General features: G+C 48.2%; 1 protein-coding gene across 2 annotated transcripts in view; it reads left to right on the forward strand.

Moving 5' to 3' along the window:
- RASAL1 (RAS protein activator like 1) overlaps window positions 1-18,433 on the forward strand; it is a 72,035-nt gene extending 53,602 nt beyond the window's left edge. For both annotated transcript variants that reach the window (XM_053369825.1, XM_053369826.1), the window contains exons 17-21: window positions 1,556-1,693; window positions 2,597-2,732; window positions 4,116-4,236; window positions 12,728-12,792; window positions 17,119-18,433. In XM_053369825.1, the coding sequence (XP_053225800.1) occupies window positions 1,556-1,693; window positions 2,597-2,732; window positions 4,116-4,236; window positions 12,728-12,792; window positions 17,119-17,255 (597 nt within the window). In that variant the 3' untranslated portion in view covers window positions 17,256-18,433. The remainder of the gene's footprint in view (window positions 1-1,555; window positions 1,694-2,596; window positions 2,733-4,115; window positions 4,237-12,727; window positions 12,793-17,118) is intronic.
- The last annotated feature ends 2,097 nt before the right edge of the window (window positions 18,434-20,530 follow it).

Genomic DNA, 20,530 nt, shown 5'->3' on the forward strand with positions numbered 1-20,530 from the left:
TTGTTCTAGGACCAATCAGACTGCTGCAGTTTGGATCCTATTCAACTCAGTACATAACAAGCCCCATCACTACCTGGAACACATTCCTTAAAATCTGCACTTCAGACCCTCCAAGTGTCCCTATTTCCCAGGAACAGTCCCAGATTTGCAGAAGCTGTCCCGGTTTCTGATTTGATCCCAGAATGTCCCACTTTTCCTTAGGCTGTCTCTATTTTCATTGGAGAAAATGTTGGAAGGTACAATGAGTTGTGAGCTGGTCTCAAGCCTCTTTCAACTGCCACAGGAGTTAAACTCACAGTCCGTTGAGAGGACCTCAGCTGTTCTGAAAGGCCCGGTTCCTTCAAAGGACTTCCAGGAGCAATTTCAGGTAGCAGAAAGTGCTCCTGGCTCCCCGCCAAAGATCACAGATAGCATTGTAAGGAAAGAGCCGTTTTAAAATCTTGTATTTGGAGCGAAATGTGGTCAGTATTAAGAGTTGGCTCAATCGTAACACTAAACACGGTAAGTTTTGTCGAGTTTGCAAGTCCACTTCAAACTCTGCTTTGAACCTAAGCATTTTTGGCAAGGGTTGGTTAAATTTTGCATTTTTGTTAAGGCGACCTGGTAAAGGTAAAGGGACTCCTGACCATTAGGTCCAGTCGTGACCGACTCTGGGGTTGCGCGCTCATCTCGCTCTATAGGCCGAGGGAGCCAGCGTTTGTCTGTAGACATCTTCCTGGTCATGTGGCCAGCATGACTAAGCCGCTTCTGGTGAACCAGAGCAGCGCACAGAAACGCCATTTACCTTCCCACCGGAGCGATCCCTATTTATCCACTTGCACTTTGACGTGCTTTCAAACTGCTAGGTTGGCAGGAGCAGGGACCGAGCAACAGGAGCTCACCCCGTTGTGGGGATTCGAACCGCCGACCTTCTGATTGGCAAATCCTAGGCTCTGTAGTTTAACCCACAGCGCCACCCATGTCCCTAAGGCAACCTGGTAGAGGCTGGTAAAATGATGCGTTGGGTGGAGAAAGTGGAGAGAGAGAAAAGTTTTTCTCCCTCTCGCATAACAACTGGAAATCACAGACATTCAGTGTCCCAGGAGATCCAGGACAGGGCAAAGAAAGGACTTCTTCAGCCACAGTTGAACTGTGGAACTCGCTGCCACAGGAGGCAGGGATTGCCACCAACCCTAGCTGGTTTTAAAAGCGGATGCGACAAATTCATGGAGGAGAAGGCTATCAGTGGCCATGATGGTTATGCTCTGGCCCAGTGGTCAGAGGTGTTATACTTCCGAATAACAGCTGCTGGAAACCACTGGAGGGGAGAGGGCTCTTGTGCTCCAATCCTGCTTGCTGGTTTCCCACAGGCTGGCCATTGTGAGGGCAGGATGCTGAATCAGATGGCCATTAGCCTGATCCAGAAGGCTCTTCTTCAGTTCTCAGTTCACCATGTTGGCTGGGGTGGTGCCCGTAAATTAACAAAATGCTTCCTGAGGAAGGGCTGGAGAATCGAGAGCTGTGTTTCCCCCTTGATGAACAGGGCGGTGTGTTGGGTTTCTTCCCCCATGGCCAGGTTCGGACATCCATCCCCGTCCAGCAGATCTGCGCCGTGGAGCGTGTGGATGAGAATGCCTTCCAGCAGTCGCACATGATGCAGATCACAACGCGGGAAAATGGAGGGCAGCTGTCCACCATGTACATCCAGTGCAAGGTAGGATGTGGATGCGACCATCGTTAATCTGGCTTTGAGAATGTGATGGCTGCTCTTTTTCTTTAGCAATTCCCTTTGCATTGCTCCTCTTGGCCTGCTATGAACTTATGATTCTTGCAATAGGGCATTGTTGCTATATATGTACATCCAGTGCAAGGTAGGATGTGGATGCGACCATCGCTAATCTGGCTTTGAGAATGTGATTGCTGCTCTTTTTCTTTAGCAATTCCCTTTTCATTGCTCATCTTTTTTTTCTATAATCATTTTTATTAATTTTTGCATATGTTTTCCAAACAAAACTTCACATCACATCATCCTCATTTTGGCTATTATAGCCTGAGACTTCCATCAATCCTGTCTAGTGATTTTCAAATTTGCTATCTGATCTTGCATTTTATTATTATAATTAATGCTTTTAAACTTCATTTCCTAATTATTTCCTTCCTGCACTGACTGGCAGTGGCTCTCTGGGTTTCCAGGCAGGCTTCTACCTGGAGTTGCTGGGGACTGAATCTGGGACCTTCTGCATACAAAACACATTTTCTAACCACAGAGACCTTCCCTTATCAGAGAAGGCTTCCTTATATTGAGCTCTAGACCCTTGGTCCATCCAGCTGCATATTGTCTACACTGACTCTGCGGGGAACATTCCCAACCCTACAGAGAGGTCCTGTTGGGGATCGAACCTGAGGCCAGGCAGTCACTCTGCCACTGAGCTACAGCCCTTACCCAGAAATGCAATCAAGAATACAGTGGTACCTCAGGTTACTTACGCTTCAGGTTAAGAACGGACCTCTGGAACGAATTAAGTACTTAACCTGAGGTACCACTGTACCAGCGGCAAATAAATGAGTGAGGGGAAATGGCGCCACCTACTGACCGGCGCTCTCTTTTCTCCGGCAGAACGTCAATGAGCTCAACCAGTGGCTCTCAGCTATCCGGAAAGTGATGGTCTCCAACGAGTGCCTGCTGCCCTTTTGCCACCCGGGTGCCTTCCGCGGCAGCCGCTGGACCTGCTGTTTACAGACCGACCGAGCAGGTAACTTACCTCATGCCTGTGTTCACATATGCTGGCCTGGGGGCACCAAAGGCACCTTAGTGAGGCAAACGCAGAGCTGCCCCCTTTGTGCAATTAGAAGAGTTTGGATTTGATATCCCGCTTTATCATTACCCAAAGGAGTCTCAAAGCGGCTAACAATCTCCTTTCCCTTCCTCTCCCACAACAAACACTCTGTGAGGTGAGTGGGACTGAGAGATTTCAGAGAAGTGTGACTAGCCCAAGGTCACCCAGCAGCTGCATGTGGAGGAGCAGGGAAGCGAACCCGGTTCACCAGATTACGAGTCTACCGCTCTTAACCACTACACCACGCTGGCCCTCAGGGTGTTGTGGTTTTTAAAATCTGAATTTCAACCAAGCTTTGTTTGCTGTGCAATTGGGATGGAGCCTCCCTCCCTAGGAATTGTCCCCTCTCCCTCTCCCTCACCACCTCCCACCCCACTTCTCGAGGTTGTCGCCTGACCTGCTTTCTTTGAAGGCGTGGACAGTTAGGGCAAAGGCCCTGCCCCACCAACCTAGGCTGCCATCGGCCAGCTCCCACTTGCCTGCCTCTCTTCTGTACAACCAGCCCAGGGAGGGGCACTGACTTTCAGCTCATTCTCAGTGTTGCCCCTTGTAATACTCAGCAGGAGGAGGTTGGGTTTAAAACTAGAATCGGGACCGCCTCTCCTGGAATGGCCCACAGAGGACCTTATGGTCTTCAAACAAAAACACCTTGGAGGTCCCAGGCCACAAGGAGGTTAGGCTGGCCTCAACCAGAGCCAGGGCTTTTTCGGCTGTGGCCCCGATCTGGTGGAACGCTCTGTCACAAGAGACTAGGGCCCTGCAGGACTTGACCTCTTTCCATAGGGTCTGCAAGACAGAGCTGTTCCACCAGGCCTTTGGCCAAGGCACAGCCTGACTCCCTCCTTTGGTAATCCTCATAGGACTCTAGCCCAATGGTTGCCATTAATTTGATTTTGAATTGATTTTAGAATGAATTGATTTTAGAATGCTGTTTTACTTTTATTGTTGTTAGCCGCTCTGAGCCCGGCTTCAGCTGGGGAGGGCGGGATAAAAATGATTTTTTATAATTTACCGTATTACTATTATTTTCCAACCTCTCACTCACTCTGACGCCCCCTACTGTTGGGCTCCCTGGCATCTGCCCAATGAGCACCATCCACTTCCAGGCCTGGTGTTAGGTATTCAGCACCCTTGAGCAGAGGCCGGGTCACCAGTATTTTGGCAGATCCCGCCTTATTTTAAAGGATTCCCCCCCCCCAACAAGATCCTTTTGGGACAAGTGAGTTGCCCAAATCCAGATCAGGCCCTGCACTGTGCAGCCACTCATGGCTTCCCTCATAGGTTGTGGTTTGGTTACAGTTCGGGGCTGCAGCCGCACGCACTCGGCGGTGACCCTCAGCGACTGGAGCGACCCACTGGACCCAGACACAGAGGCGCAGATGGTGTACCGGCAGCTTCTCTTGGGCAGAGACAAGCTCAGGTGTGTGCAAGGCGATGCACCGTCATGCTGGTGGCAGTGGCAGTGGTGGTCATGTTGGAGGCATAGGGCTAGCTCTCCTCGGAGTAGACCCATTGGAGTTAATGGGTGCGGCGAAGAGAAAAGGACACACAACCAAAAGTCTATTTTTTGTGGTGTCAGCTATTTATCATGAGATCATACAGTTAGGGGGTCCCTCAAAGGACATCTGGTCTAACCCTTTGCCGTTGCAGGAAATCCTGCGTACGAAGAAAGCCTTAGAATAATAGAATTGCAGAGTTGGAAGGGACCACAAGGGCCATCTAGTCCAGCCCCCTGCAATGCAGCGAGCTTTTGCCCAACGTGGGATTTGAACCCACGAGATTGAAGAATCTCAATTCTCTACTGACTGAACTATACCAGAAGTCAAAACAGGAAGCCTCCTTAAATTGCCATGCTCTAACCATTAATTTGGGACGCGAGTGGCGCTGTGGGTTAAACCACAGAGCCTAGGACTTGCTGATCAGAAGGTTGGCGGTTCGAATCCCCGCAACGGGGTGAGCTCCTGTTTCTCGGTCCCTGCTCCTGCCAACCTAGCAGTTTGAAAGCACGAAGTGCAAGTAGATAAATAGGTACTGCTCCAGCGGTAAGGTAAATGGCGTTTCCGTGCGCTGCTCTGGTTTGCCAGAAGCGGCTTAGTCATGCTGGGCACATGACCCGGAAGCTGTACGCCGGCTCCCTCGGCCAGTAAAGCGAGATGAGCGCTGCAACCCTAGTCGTCAGTGACTGGACCTGACGGTCAGGGGTCCCTTTACCTTTTAACCATTAATTTGAATGCATCTACAACTCAAAGAGCCCACAAACCAAGTAGGGGTGACATAAGAGGATAGCTCGGAATACTATCAAACGCAGCTTTCAAATCTATGAAAGCTGCGCAAAGTTGGCCCCGTCGAGGTGTCGAATATTTCCGGGCTAAGTGATAAAGAATAATTGCCTGATCTGTTGTGGATCGATTTAATCTAAATCCAGCTTGCTCATGTCCAATCAGGTCAGCCTCAACTGACCACTTCATCAACCTTGCCAGCAAAAAACGGGCATATATTTTCCCAATGGACGATAGCAGACTGATATTCCGATAGTTCCCTGGGTCACCGGGAGGGCCTTTTTTGTAGATAGGAATTATAATGGCCTCCTTCCACATTCCTGGTATTAAGCCCGTGGCATTTATTGCATCGAACGTTTTAGCTAAAATCCCTGCCCACCATGCAGAATGAAGCTTTATAGCCTCAACAGGGACCAAATCTGGCCCAGGGGCCTTACCAGTTTTCAGCTCAGCTATCAATTCTAGGATTTCAGCAGGGTCGGTTTTGGGCCAGACGGGAAGGGGATTAGAAGGTCTCCAATGAGTGGCCGGAGCTTCTGCCACTGAGAAATATTTTCTCAGGAACTGCTCCCATGTAGGGGCCGGGATCACCGTTAAGGGATATTTCGTGTTTCTTCCCTTTATTAAGGACCAAAATTTCCGGGAGTTATGAGATTTTGAGGCAGAAATTATAGTCTGCCAGCGATTTAAATGCCACTCCCGTTTGGCCGATTTCTGGGCCTGTTTGTATGCTTTTTTAGCCAGGGAATAAGATGGAGGTAAGGCCGGAGCGCCGGAAAGTTTATAGTCATTATATATTGTATGTAGATGGAGTCTGGCTAGTTTGCAAGCAGAGTTGAACCAAGGGGCGCCAAATTTAAAATAATCGTTTTTAACTCCATAGGTTGGAGAAGTAAAAAAGCGAGTTAAAACTTCTATCAGGCAAGAAAAAAAATTCATACAGGTAATAGGATCACTCGGGACTATTCCTACGTCCGGCTGATCACCAGAAAACTTTTCTCGAATAAAATCCGTATATCTATGAGCGAGGGCAGGGGACCATCTAGTCCCCTTTATTTTAGTGGACGACTCCACAATCACCGGGATTGGGTGGGAGCGGTTGAGCAACTGCCAGTCAACACATAACTTGGTTATCAGGGGAAGATGGTCACTAAATTGGACATTATCAATTTTAAAAGAGGTGACATTCAAAAATAGATCCTGGGAAACCAATACATAATCGAGAACACTGTTTGATTTTAACCCCAGGTGGGTGAACTCCCCTGGTATGTCTGGAGGACACCTGCCATTTAGTATAATTAAATTAAGGCGTAGAGTCATCTGATAAAGCATCACTCCCGCCTTATTGACTTTTACAACCTTTGATATTCTAGTGGGGGTGTATACTAGATCGTAAGTTTGAGCGCTGGGGTCAACCCACCACTTAGACTTTTTAAGAGCCTCCCAATTTGAGGCTATCCGAGCGTTAAAATCGCCTCCAGTAATGGAGGGGACATTGGGATATTTAAGATAGCAAGAAAGTAAAAAATCCTCTAGGGATTCCCATCTAGAAGTAAGATCAGCTGCTAACCCTCCCGGAGGGAAATAGACATTTGTAACCAATAAAGAGAAGTTTCCACCAGAGATCAGTCCGGTAATAGCATAAGGCGGAAATGCATGCACTAGTGAAAGTTTAGCCCGAAGTTTGAGGGAGATACCAATTGTAAGGCCACCTTTAGGGCGGCCACCATTCGTTGATGGGCTAGCAGGCAGACATATGAACTCAAAGCCATTTAACTCAATTTCCTCCTCCACCCAAGTTTCTTGTAATAGTATGATAAGAAAGGAATTAATATATTGTTGGAATTCTGGATCTAATTTTTTACTTTTCCATCCAGCAATGTTCCAACTTAATATTGAAGGCTGGGGTTTCCCCGTTCCTCCAATTGACTGTCATTCGGAAAATTGGCTCAACTTTAAAACAGGAAGAGGGGAGCCACTAAAGAAATCAGTTATCTTCCTCTGATGAAAAACCTCTCGTAAAGGCTGAGTGGGATTTACAAGGTCATCTGGCTGTTGAGCTTGGCCACTCGATCTACTAGGAGTAGGACTTTGAACAGGGGCGGACCCCTTTTCCAAAAGAGATTGGTGGGCCCCCCGGGGTGGACCAGCTATCTCGTCAGAAGTTTGGACTCTCTGTAGCCTGCTACTGGTCTTTTGTGCTACTTGATTTATGTGGCCTGTTGGATCTTCAATCAGTTCCGTCACTGGTCTTGCTGTTGAATCCATAATACTCCGCAAAGAGGGATAAGGCTGGGCGAGAGGGCTATTTGGGAAGGTTGGCAAAGGCACCTCTTCTCTTGATTGGTCAGTGCTATAAGAAGGTTCCAGGTCTGGCATCGATGAATGTGTAGAAGGGGATTTTTCCTGTTGTGTGTTGCTTTCTTCAGGTATGTTTTTCAATGGACGGTCAAGTAAATCTATTAAAAGCACAGAAGATTGTTCTGCTTGGAGGGCAGGACTGGTAGTTGCTTCTTGGGGTTGTATCTTATCCTCCATTGCCGACATACATTTAGCATTAGATATTGAGAGATCCATATGATCTGGTTCTTCTGGGGAGTCATGTTCACTGTACGTGAGTATTCTGGTGCTGAGCTTCCTAATAAGTTGAGTTTTAAGCGATTCCAGTCTATTAATAATTTCTTTTTGTTCCACCACTGGTAAATCTGCAAAGGAGGCAATGAGTTCGATCTCTTCTGGTGGTGTCATGCCACTTTCCGGATGGTCATTGTTCTTTGCTAGGGGAGTGGAGGCCACATAACTCTTCTCCTGGGATTGAACGCCCACTCCGGTGTCCACTGGTGGATCGGGTTTAGCAGATTTTGAGCCCTCTTTGGTTATTGCCTCCAACAGTAGGGGTTTAGGTGTAGGGTCTATAAAGGCTCTCGTTGGTGCTATCCCACAGCGAAACAGAAATGCTTTCTTTCGTAATATGATAGTGGGAATTTTTGTGGATTGGAATGCAAGCAGGACTCTCTGGGATTTATGATGATGGACAAGGGGGAGGACTGCACAGAGGTCAATTTGTGTTGCTTCCATATTTAAAAGCACCTTTAGGAGTTCCTTGGCACCACCCAGAGTTCTCCATCTTGGGTCCCCATTTTGTATGGTTAGGCTCACTTTCCTTGGTGTTAAGATCAGGGATTGATGACCTAATTGAAGGTTAAGGTTGTATTTAAATTTGTCAGTACGTTTGTTATTTAAGGACAAACTCCTCGTCCCCTTCCTCTCTTCAAGGGACTTAACACCGGCTGGCGCTGGGGAGGTAGTAACTAGCTTTTGTTGGAGGCTGTGCAGCTGGGACGAAAGATCATCTAGTCTTTTGAATATACAGTGCAAGGTTTTGATTATTAAATGGGACTGTTCAAATGTCATATGATTGGCCGTGCCAAGGACCAGTTCCTCCTTCTGAGGAGAGACTACACTCTTACTGTTGGCCACATCGCTTGTTATTTGTGGAATTATTCGCTCTTCGTCTTTAAGTGCTGACACGCAATCAATCAGTGGGTTGAAACGGTTCTGAGTTTCTACCATGTAGGAACAATCCAGTAGATTACTCCCTTCTTTAAAGTGACATGGTTCAAGCCTTGTTTGCTTCGATCTCGGAAAGGGAACAGGGACCATCTCCTCGGAGTCTCTAAGACGTTTCCCATATCCCATAATTCAGATATCGAGGAGAGGGGGGACAGCACTTCAAAGTCGGCGTCTTCACCTCTACCTTTACAGGCCGGCAATTTAGGTCTACAAGGAGACTACCGGTAAGCAATACAGACCATTCCTTTGAAGACCTACTCCCACCAGGACTAAGACTAATATATAAATCTCCTTCAAAGCTTATCGCAGGGCCCACCGCGGTTCGGTCCCAGATGAAAGGGAAACTCCCAAAGGCCTCACCTCAAACAGGGGAGTTTCTCTTCGTGCAGCTCAAAGATTTTTCTCCGCTCAGCTGCAGTAAAAGTTCACAGCAGGTTTCCTTCAGCTATTAATCTTCCTTATCCTGTTGTTGTTTTAGCATGTTTGTTCGAGGCCCTTCTCCGCTTTGTAAATATATTAGTTAAGAAACAGCTGCCAAATGTTGTAGATAAAATAATGAGGCTGATAAAAGCTGAATAAAAACTGATAAAACTAATAAAAACTAATAAAAACCGCACAACTGCTGCGGAGCTCAAGTCAATGCTTCCACTAACGACGCCATCTTCAAGGGAAAGTCCAAGAGGATAGCTTAGTTGGTTAGACCGTGGTGCAAATAACGCCAAGGTTGCAGGTTCTATCCCTGTGTGGGACAGCTGCATATTCCTGCATTGCAGGGGGTTGGACTAGATGATCCTCAGGGTCCCTTCTAACTCTACAATTCTATGATTCTATGAAGGTGCCTTCCTGGTGCCAATAAACATGTCAGATATACCCTAAGGGAGCCAAAGTCAGGCATGCAATACCAGATGTCCCCACCAGAGGCCACCTCTTCATTAAGGAATTTCCCCTGCTATCAACATCAGCTGTTCTTCAATTTTCTAAGAGGAAGATGGGGCAATTTGGCTTTCAAAAATCAAAAGGTCAAGATCTCATCACAGACCACATAGGGGGCCTCAAGCCTGAGGAAAACATCACTGCACAATAGCAGAGCACATTCTTTGTACTAAGAAGGTTCCAAATTCAACCCAAAGCAGCTCCAGTTAAAAATGTCAGGGAGCCAAGCGATGGCTCAGTATTTGACCACCAAATGGTTCAAGATTTATTCGCTTACTGTTGGCTTTAGTGCACGAGATCTGATCCTGGACTAACCTTGGCTAGGGCTGTGTCAGCCTGCCAGTTTCAATAGTTCTGGATTTCTCGGAGTGAAATTGCTATTGTTAATTTATTAATCTATTAGGACGCGAGTGGCGCTGTGGGTTAAACCACAGAGCCTAGGGCTTGCAGATCAGTAGGTCGGTGGTTCGAATCCCCATGACGGGGTTTGCTCCCGTTGCGCGGTCCCTGCTCCTGCCAACCTAGCAGTTTGAAAGCATGTCAAGTGCAAGTAGATAAATAGGTACTGCTCCGGCGGGAAGGGAAACGGCATTTCTGTGCGCTGCTCTGGTTCGCCAGAAGCAGCTTAGTCATGCTGGTCACATGACCCAGAAGCTGTACGCCGGCTCCCTCGGCCAATAAAGCGAGATGAGTGCCGCAACCCCAGAGTCGTTTGCGATTGGACCTAATGGTCAGGGGTCCCTTTACCTTTACCTTTTAGGAATCTTTAAGTGACTTTATAAATTGTAAGAGCATGGCATAAAATTGGGGTGGTGGTGGTGGGAATACATTACAGTAAATGCCATACATACAATAATCTATTGAAAAAGAAACAGAAAATTCGTCATAATCCATGCCAAATGCCTGGGACATCCAGCTAAGGGTGGCAGCCACACAATACACTGGACGCCCCAGGAGGAGAGAGGACTCTTGTGCTCAGGCCCTGCTTGTGGGCTTTTCACTGGGGCATCTGGTTGGCCACGCTGAGAGGTAGAGGTAAAGGACCCCTGGACAGTGAAGTCCAGTCAAAGGCGACTATGGAGTATGCCGCTCAGGCTGAGGGAGCTGGCATTTGCCCACAGACAGCTTTGCCAGTGGCCAGCAATGCCGGTGCTTTTTTTCTTTAAAAAATGTTTAGGGGTACTCTCATTTTGTCTCAAGAAAATCACCATTTTATAGTTCAAATGGGGGAAAATAAATACAGTGGTACCTTGGTTCTCAAACGCCTTGGTACTCAAACAACTTGGAACCCAAACACTGCAAACCCAGAAGTAAGTGTTCCAGTTTGCGAACATTTTTCGGAAGCCAAAAGTGCTCCATTTTGAGGGCCACACTTCCATTTTGAGTGTTACGCTGAGGTCTGTCTGTTTTTGCTATTTATTTTGCGTTCTTGTTTTTGCGGCTTTTGTTTTGTTTTTGTGACTGTGTGGAACCCAGTTCAGCTACGGATTGATTGTGTGACTGCAGTACACTGTTGATTGCTTTCATTTTATGGATCAGTGGTCTTGTTAGATAGTAAAATTCATGTTAAATTATTGCTTTAAGGGTTGTTTTTTAAAGTCCGGTATGGATTAATCCATTTTGCATTACTTCCTATGGGAAAACTTGCCTTGGTTTTCGAACGCTTTGGTTTTGGAACGGGCTTTCAGAACCGATTAAGTTTGAGAACCAAGGTACCACTGTACAGTAAATGGACAAAAGTACAAAGATTCACAAAATATTTAGGGGTATGCATACCCCTGCGTACCCCCCCCCCCAGAAAACACTGAGCATAGCTAAACCGCTATTGGTGCATGCTGGACCAGATGGGCCACTGGCCTGATCCAGAAGGTCTCTCCTTATGTCCCTATCTCTGTTTTAGCAAGAGATGGCAGGGATCCAACCTTCGCATTGCAAACCATAATGCAAAGCTTGTGGTCATCTCTCCCCATGAAGTAACATCCCGCACCCTGTTCAGGGAGGAACATGAGCAGGCTGTAGAATGAACGGCAATTTCCTCTGGTTCTCGAGTTTAATTACTTGTCTTGTCAATTCAAGTAAAAACTGTAATGGATAATCGGAGGGCCCGGGCCTTCTGGGCTATGAGTGATGGAGCTTTTGATTGCTGCTTCACTCTCCCGTTGTTGCGCCTGTTGTGACGTCGCTCTCATCTGAATGAGCCGCGTGATTGATAGCATCGATCTGCTAGAGAAGCGAGCGGAGCGGATGGCTTCCTGCCGCCAGATCTGATGGTTGGGCCTTCAGCACATTTCCCAATGCAAAATTGTAATAAAGAAATAGAGTATATAAAGGGTTTCCTTTGTATGAATGCCTTGTCCCTTTGCCTTAAAGTGAAGGTGGTTCTTACGAGTTGGTAGCTATTATTTCCCGTGGAAACAGAACTAGCATGCTCCCCCCAATTTTTAATATATTTTTTCGCTTATTTATACCACACAAAAAAAATCAACTTAAATAAATCAGCTTAAATAAATAGACACTTGGGGCTTCTTTGGGGGCAGAATTGTTGCATGTTGGCTTGTTTTTCAAAGCCTGCAATTTAAAGATTGAAAATGCAGTCCTATGTATGTTTACTCAGAAGTAAGCCCCATTGCCTTCCATGATACTGGTTCCCTGGGAAGTGTAAATAGCAAGCAAGGGAACCTTGAGCTCAAGAGTCAATTCATCTTTTCTTTATCTGATGCTTGGCCACACCCTTCACCAGGCCACACCCCCTCACAGGCCACACCCATTACCAGCCCTGCCTCGTACCCTCCTTGAGTGTTCTTTGCCTGGCTGGAATGTGCCCTTGAACTCTGATGAAGCCTCTTGGTTGCCTGCATGGAGGGATAGATAAGGGTATCTGAATGTGCATAGAAACTAGCCTACTCTACACAGGTAAAATTTACATCCATTGCTCCACCCACTTTTCCCTCTGTCTCCGCCCACCCCTGGCATGTGGCTCTCAGAAGGTTGCCCAGAATGGAATATGGCCCTCTGGCTGAAGAAGCCTCCCTGCTTGTAGTGTATTGGATTGCAGCCCTTGGGAGTTTGATTGCGCTGATCAATTAGCTTGCAGCCTTGTATCAAATTATTCCTGCCTTTCCCTAGGGAGAAATACCTGGAGTTTTCAAGCACGGGGGCCACACAGGAGCAAAGCAGCGGGGCCCAGAAAGGTAGGTCTCTATTCCTCTTCTGTTGTCAGAGATGTAAGTTGAATCGGAAAACTGTAATTCTGCCTCCGAATCCAGGGTTTGACTTCCCGGCATCGTGATGATGCTTGCATGATGTGTTTGATGCGGCTCAGCCTGTGAGGCTTTCTCGTTGCTCATTCTGGAACTACCTTCCATCCATCGCCATAGCGCCTGGATTTTGCTCGTTTCATCTCCTATGGTCATTACAAGAACTTTAAGCCCGAGTTTGCCTTTTTCCTCCTCCCTCCTCCTCCCTTTTTCCTTTTGGGTCACAGCACTGTAAGCCTGAGGACAGGGGCTGACTTGCGACTCATCATCCGGAGGGCCTTTCTGGTTAAACAGTGTTGCTTAAAATCCTTTAAAATAAAATAATAAACAGTTCCTGTGACATTTTGGGGAGGGGTGCTGTCACTAAACGTTGCCAGCTTTTGTGTGAGCAAAAGTGGGGAAGTGGAATTTGATACCCTTATCAGATTTCATGTCTCTGTTTTTGCTGTTGCGCTCAGCATAGTGATTTAAAAAACTTGCTTTTAGAAGGTTCTTCCAGAGGAAGAGCGAGCGAGCAGCTGTTTCCAACATGGTGCCCTTGGGCACAGTGGAACTCTTCTGGTCTTCTCCTTATGCCCACAAAGCCTATGAGCCCCACCCCACTCCCTGCCCCCTTGGTCCCAAGCTGGTTAGCATAGTTATCTCCTCCCCCCCCCTTGAAAAAGCCCATAGAGCTGAAGGAGGAAGTTGGAAGAGGGACACTCTATCTCATTTCCTCCTTCAGCTCTATGGGCTTTTCAAGGCTCAGATCAGTTCCGCCAGCACCCACAAAACTCCCTCAAAATTCCAAATGTTCCCACAGGCCTATAAAGGTGGGCAGCCCCTTTGGGTAGAGGGTCTGTGTTGAATAGTGGGTAGACATGGCAGACGACACAGCGATTTCTCCAAAGCAGCTCTTTATTTTGTAAGCTGGAACAGAAAACTAACAGCAAACAGCTCAGCCGGCCTGCTTTTATAGGCAGCCAGCTATCAACATTGTAGCAACAACAACCCAGGGTTTCCCGCCTAAAATAACTGACGTGGACCTGAGTGAAAACTATCTACAGTATCCCCCTGCTGGCCCAGGGTGAGAACTTCGGTACATAACACCCTGATCCAATTGGTGTCCACCTGGCTGCCTCAGAGGGAAGAGATGAGGCAGTGAAACCTCCTCTGTCAGCATCCCTGGGACCCGCTGCCATTTGGATGCTCCCCTCCCAGAGCAGCCTATGTCAGCAGCTCCAGGACCCGAATTCTGCTTATTTCCCTTTTCCTATTCCCTGTTGTATCCTGCCTGTTATGTAAAGCTGTGAGCTGCTTTGAGTAGCAGCAGGAAATGAGTAATAAGGATGCGAGTTGCTGGCAGGTCTCACTACCACAGCCAGCATTCTCTCTGCCTCTCTCTCCAACTGTCCTGGTTTGCCTCGGTGGTCCTCAGCAGAGAATATCTGGTGGTCATTGGCTGCCAGCATCACTATGCTTTAAACAAAGGCCTCCTAAATTTACTGCCTTCTCAGCCCACTAACAGTCATCAGAATCCTAAACTGAGAACAGCGGAGATCATACCAAGCGCAACTTAAGGGTTAACTCTGTGTTAGTCAACTAGCCAAGCCGGTGAATGAAGGCGTTGCTTAGCAACAAGGCACTGACATGATCCTTGCTGAGGTAGCACATGCTCTGATTGACTGTGTAGTTCTGGGAGAGTTTTTCCAAGGGCTTCCATTTGGCTTCTTCCCAAGAATAAAAGTCTTAGGAGACCCCTTACTCCTCTCACAGAACTACAATCCCCAGAGTGGTTTAACAAGGAATCGTTCTTCTCAAGAAACTCTGGGAATTGTAGTTCTGTGGGGGGGGGGGGGTTGTCTCCTAACAACTCTCAGCACTCTCAACAAACTGCAGCTTGCAGTTTGCTTTAGGATCTCCTTTCTCCGTAGATCTTTATGCTCCCTCTGCCAGAGATCTTGCAGCACCTCCCTCTTGGGAAGGAATTGCCTCATGGTTTCAAGGACCATTGTGCTACCAGCAAAAAGAGGCACGTTGATGCACTCCCAGCAAATTCACCTTTCACTCCCCTCACAAAACCTGCTGTTTGCCAGCCTTTTGTTGCCGGATCTTCTCTCCCCTTCCCCTTTGGGAAAGCCGAGTGATAATCACAGCACTGTTGTGTGTCCAACTAACAAATTCTAAACTTAGCATTCCCTCGGTCTCCTGAAAGCTGGAAATTAAGGACCTTGGCCCTCCCCAGTGGGTCTCCCGGGTCCCTGGGAATGATGAGGTCTCTTCCGCTCTGCCATCGCATGACAATGAGGGCTCTGTGCGTCCTTAATCAAGTGTGAACGATTCCATCTCCTGGATGGTTGACCAATGTTCACGAGGCTGGAAAGCAAAGCGTCCTTGAGGTAGTAAGGAGGGATGAGGTGGTAGCCTCCAGATGAAAGTCTTGACAATGGGCCAATGGGATGGGGGCTTCTCTGAAGTTCAACAAGACTTGACAGTTCCTAGGGGAGCCCAGCAGGATGTAGCTTCTGTGCTGAGAACCAAAGGCCACATAGGCCACTTCCCATCCCTGGTGGGCTCTTAGATGCATCTTCTGCATCTGAATCTATAGCGTCTTCAGTTGAATTTTGCATTTCATCATTCTCCGTCCAGGTTCTGTCCGTTTGGCCAGTCTCAGATTGACAGATTGTGCCAGAGGATTGACTATTGCCAATGGAGACTGGTCCACAAAGGTGAATGGGGCTCTGCCCCACCATAAGGACATAAGTAGGGCCTGCTGGATCAGCCCAGGGGCTCATCTAGTCCAGCTTCCTGTTCTCACAGTGGCCACCAAAACCCCAAGCACAAGAGCCCTCTCATCACTTGCGGTTCCCAGCACACGCCATGTGTGGGATTTGTGGGACATCATTGCAGTGAAACCAACAATTCATGTTTTGCCAGATAGGCACACGAAGGGGCTGAGGCTCACAGAGCTTTTCTGTAAAATATGCTAGAGAGAATTCTGTGACATCACTTCCTTTATCTGCCTTGGCAGGAAGCTGTGACACTACATACTTCCTTCCTGCCCAGGCAGCCTTCTCTTTCTTCATTGTGCTTCCATCCAAGCTGACTTCATAGGCATGTCTAAGCTCTGCAGCTCAGACACCATTTTGGAGCTTAACTTTTGTGACTTAGATAGCAGTTATAAACCTGCCTTCATTTTTGCTACTGAAATGGCTGCTTCAAGAACTAGATTACCGTATTTTTCGCTCTATAGGACGCACCCGACCATAGGACGCACCTTGTTTTAGAGGGGGAGAACAAGAAAAAAAAAATCTCCCCCTCTCTGCTCAGCGCCCCTTCAGCGAAGTGGCAGGAGAAATGGAGCCCCTTCCATCTCTCCTCCTGCTTCGCTGAAGGGGCGCTGTGCAGCTCTCCCTCTCTGCTGAAACCAGGAGAGTCTTGCTCTCCCAGCTTCAGCAAAAGGAACCCAAAACCTTCAGAGCTCAGTGCAAGTTCCCGCTGCGCTCCAAAGGCTTCACGCGGCTATCCCTGAAGCCTGGAGAGTGAGAGGGGTCGGTGCGTACCAACCCCTCTCGCTCTCCAGGCTTCAGCGAAAGCAACACGAAGCCTCCAGAGCGAGGAGGGAGCGCTCCCTCTGTGCTTTGGAGGCTTTGCGTTGCTATCGCTGAATCCAAGGAGCCTGCATTTGCTCCATAGGACGCACACACATTTCCCCTTAATTTTGGGAGGGGAAAAAGTGTGTCCTATAGAGCGAAAAATATGGTATGTTAGTAAATGCTACTTTTACATCTTCACAAAACAAGGCCCCGGGTTGGCTACTGTGGCAATGACCTGTTAGTGGCCGGATCCATCAGGACTCTGGAAGATTATTCATTCGTTTAGAGCATGGGTACCCCGCTCCTCAGAGTGGCTTATGTGGAGTCAGAACAAGACAAACCCTGCCCATGCAGGCTCACAACCACAACCACAACACGGCACACAAGGAAAAAGGGACAGGGAAGGAAGAGGAAAGTCTATTTAAAAACCTCAGACACTCATTTCTAAACAGCTGTTCCTACAATGACCAGCTGGTGCAATTCAGGGGCAGGAGGTGCCTGGTGGAGCTGATGAAACAAGACCTGTTTCCCACCTCTCCTGCCAAGGCTGCCTGGTGGAATGGCTGCCCTCTGTTGACAGTTGATGGGAGAGGACACCCAATGGAGCATATGTACCTCCAAGGCCGCAAATAATCTTCTGCATCTTCTCTCGCTTTCTCCTCCACCTCTCTGGCCCCACCCCCAGATGCAAGTGCTCGGAGGATGGAAGCCACTGCCCAACTCTTAGAAGTCATTCAGGATCTGCAGAAGGCCCATGATGACTTTGAGCGCCACGAAGAGGAAGCAAAGGCAGCAAGCGACCTGGTGCCCCACCACCCTTAGGTGGGACGCACGCACCCCGTGTTTGTTCCGTATTGTAATGGTGTGTTTACATAAGTGAGGGGATCCATTGCCTGCCTTGCAAGTTGGATGGCTTTGGATGCAGAGTTGGGGCTTGGGAGGCAAGTTGGGTTGGTTGTGGAGAGAGAGGGAGTGAGACAGACAGACAGACAGAGAAAGGATGGACAAATGTCTTTGATCTCCTCCTAGCTGCACCCAGTCTACGCTCTATATCCAACATGGTGCCCTTCAGATGTTGGGCTCCAACTCCCATCAGCTCTAGCCAGCATTGCCAATGGTCTGTGACAGTAGAAGTTGTAGTTCAACAGCATCGTGAGGGCGCTTACGTGAATCTGTGCCAGATGTACAAGTAATTCCAGAAGTGTCCTCTCTTGGATCACTTTCTCCTTACAAAGGGGGCACACTTAGGCCAGTGGTTTTGTGTGGGGTGTGTGTGCATGTTACAAATCTGTAGGAGCACAGATTGTGGGCACAGCATCCTGGAAAAATTCAGCCGTTGGGTGTTTATAAAAGGGATGAGGAACCTGTGGCCCTTATAGGTTGTTCAACTCCCGGTTCTAGTTGGCATGACCCATAGTGAGGAACGATGGGAGTTAGGACTCCAGTAACATTCCCTAATCCTTATTTTAAAAGAACAAGTTTCTATCCCTTACGGTTAGGCTTGAAAGCCCACAGGCAATGGCCACCAAAACCATAGAAGTCAAGGAGGCATCTGGCTGCATCTCACTTTTGGTGGGCATGGATGACTTCATGTAGCCAATTTGCAATAAATTGCAGAAAATTAATTTTAGAAAAGGACATCAGAGAATATGTTCTGTGGGAATAGGAGATATTGTGGACATTTTGTATAACTGAGATCGCAGAATCTATTCCCGGCGCAGAATTGGCAGTTTCTTTTGTAGCACAGGAGGCCGGTTCCTTGCCCCCAGTGTGTGCCCCCCTTGTTGGTGTGCAACTGTGCCCCACTGTGGATTGGGGCCATGCCCTAGCAATTTGCCACGGTGCTAGGAGCAGTGTGTGTGTGTGCAATACAACAACTGTGGGGTCCTCCTGATGACATCTCCTGGTTTCTTTGCCAAACTCTTGCAGTGCAAGAAAGTTTCTCCTGCTGCAGGTGTGCCTCTTCCTTGCCCTGTTAAAGCTTTTGTGGAAACTGTGAATGTTCAGCCTGTGATTCCCCAGCGCCTGTATAACATATGTTAGTTTAGCATTGAGTACCCCTTTGCATTTGATCACACGGTTGCAGCAAGCAAACAGCCCAGGACTGTCAGTTTGAAAACAGCAAGAACTCCTTTGATCTGGTGGATTCAGAACAAGCTAGTTGGTGTACAGCCAAACAGTTTTTCAAACGCCGTGATGTCTTGTTAGATAAGGATTGAGCCTTAAATAACTTAAGCACTCTGTTGGAGAATCTGAGATTCAGAAGGGATGGGCGGTCCTTTGGAGTGAATGGGGCACAGCCCTGCCAGACTCAGTCTGCCCTTGGCAAGCCTCCTACCTCCCTGGCTTCTTACTTACACCCAGTCCAGGGAAAGGTGTTGGCTGCCCCCAGTTATCCCTTGCAAGACTCAACAGAGAGGAGGATGTGGACAAAGTTATAATTAAACTGGCTCTGCCTGTCATTGGCTCTGGCGCCACCTACTGTTGGACCTCCAATGCTAAGGGGCACTAGCTGCCACTGCTTGGAATATATGGGAAATGAAAACAGCACTACCTGTCCCCCCACAAAGAGAGAGATGTGCAGATTACAAAATGCAGTCAACTAACCCTATTTCCTGTGGTGGCAGGTGGTTCTGGGAGGCCAGGGAACACCTTGAGATGCTTCGCAGGTGAGACACAGTGATTTCTTTGCACCGTTTTGGAAGAGATCTACTTTTCCTCTCTGGGCTCTGTCCGGTGTTTCTGCCCACGAGCCCAAGTTTTAAAGTTGCACAGCAATTCAACACAGCAGTTGCACTAGCGGAAACTCTCTGGGCAACAGACCGCGCAATCTTTTGTGCAGCAAACACCTGTCTCTTGCACAGCAACGAGCCCATGGAGCAAAATGTTTCACTACCAGAACAAGCTAAGTAACAAACTCAGGGCAGATTCCACACCATGCATTTAAAGTGCATCCACAGCATTTGGGAAGTGCGTGACTTCCCTTGCAGAATCCTGGGAACTGAAGTTTGTGACGGGCGCTGGGAAATATAGCACTTTCAATCCATTAAACATGACAGTATGAATCTGCCCTTAGTGGTATCTTGGATACAACCCTCTCTTTTTTTGTCACTCCCCTCCATTTCTTTTTTCCCTTTTCTGCTAGTTTAGCAACATCGGAAGTTGTCCCATATGGAATCAGGCCATTGGTCCATCTGGCTCAGTATTGTCAACACAGGCTGGCAGCAGCTCTCCAGGGTTTCAGACAGGGGATTTCTCCCACCCCTACCTAGAGATGCTAGGGATTGAATCTGGGACCTTCTGCACTCAAAGAGGATGAGCTCCAGCCCTCTGATAGCTTGCTTCAACCCAAATCTCACTGAAAACCTGCCTGTTCAACTGTTTTTTTGTCCCCCACCTTCTCCAAGGCTGGAGAGAAATGTCTCTGTGTTTTGAGGGCAGCGATGGCGGCCCTCCCACCTCTCTGAAAACATTACACCTGTTTTTACTGTAAATGCAGGCAGATGTGACTCACACAGGGGCAGTCTAGTGAAAGGACCAGAAATAGGTTTCCCCCCAGGGAGCTGAGGGCAGGCTTAGGACAGGCCACCGGAAGCAGGTGTTTGCTTGCACTAGGGGAGCCATCAGGCAGGGCATTATATTTGCAATGTGGCACATGGCTCACACAGCCCCTCCTTGCTGCTGGAGTGATATTTGGGGCAGTGGGGAGTGGGGAAGGCTGTCGGACCAGGCTCCTGGCTTGCTGGGAGTGCAGAGAGATAATAGCTTCACGAACCACGTTTCTGAGTGCAGCAAAAGCCGCAAAGCCCAGCTCCCCAGGGACGCCTTGCCAAAAGCTGATGGCGCAGCAGCGCTAAATGGCCCCATAAATCATGGCTTGCACCAAAGCATCTGTGGCACAGTCTCCCTTGGGTGGGTGGGGAATCTTTAAGCCCTGGGAGATGATTTCCCCTTTTTCCTGCTTTCCGACCAGATGAAGATCTCCTAGGAACCCCTGGGCATTTCTTATCCAATCCAGAACCTAAGGAGAACCTGCCGGATCAGGCTATCTGGCCCAGCTTCCTGTTCTTATAGTGGACAACCAAATGCCCAAATTT

This window comes from Podarcis raffonei, chromosome 16 (genome assembly GCF_027172205.1).
Source record: "Podarcis raffonei isolate rPodRaf1 chromosome 16, rPodRaf1.pri, whole genome shotgun sequence".
Classification (NCBI taxonomy): domain Eukaryota; kingdom Metazoa; phylum Chordata; class Lepidosauria; order Squamata; family Lacertidae; genus Podarcis; species Podarcis raffonei.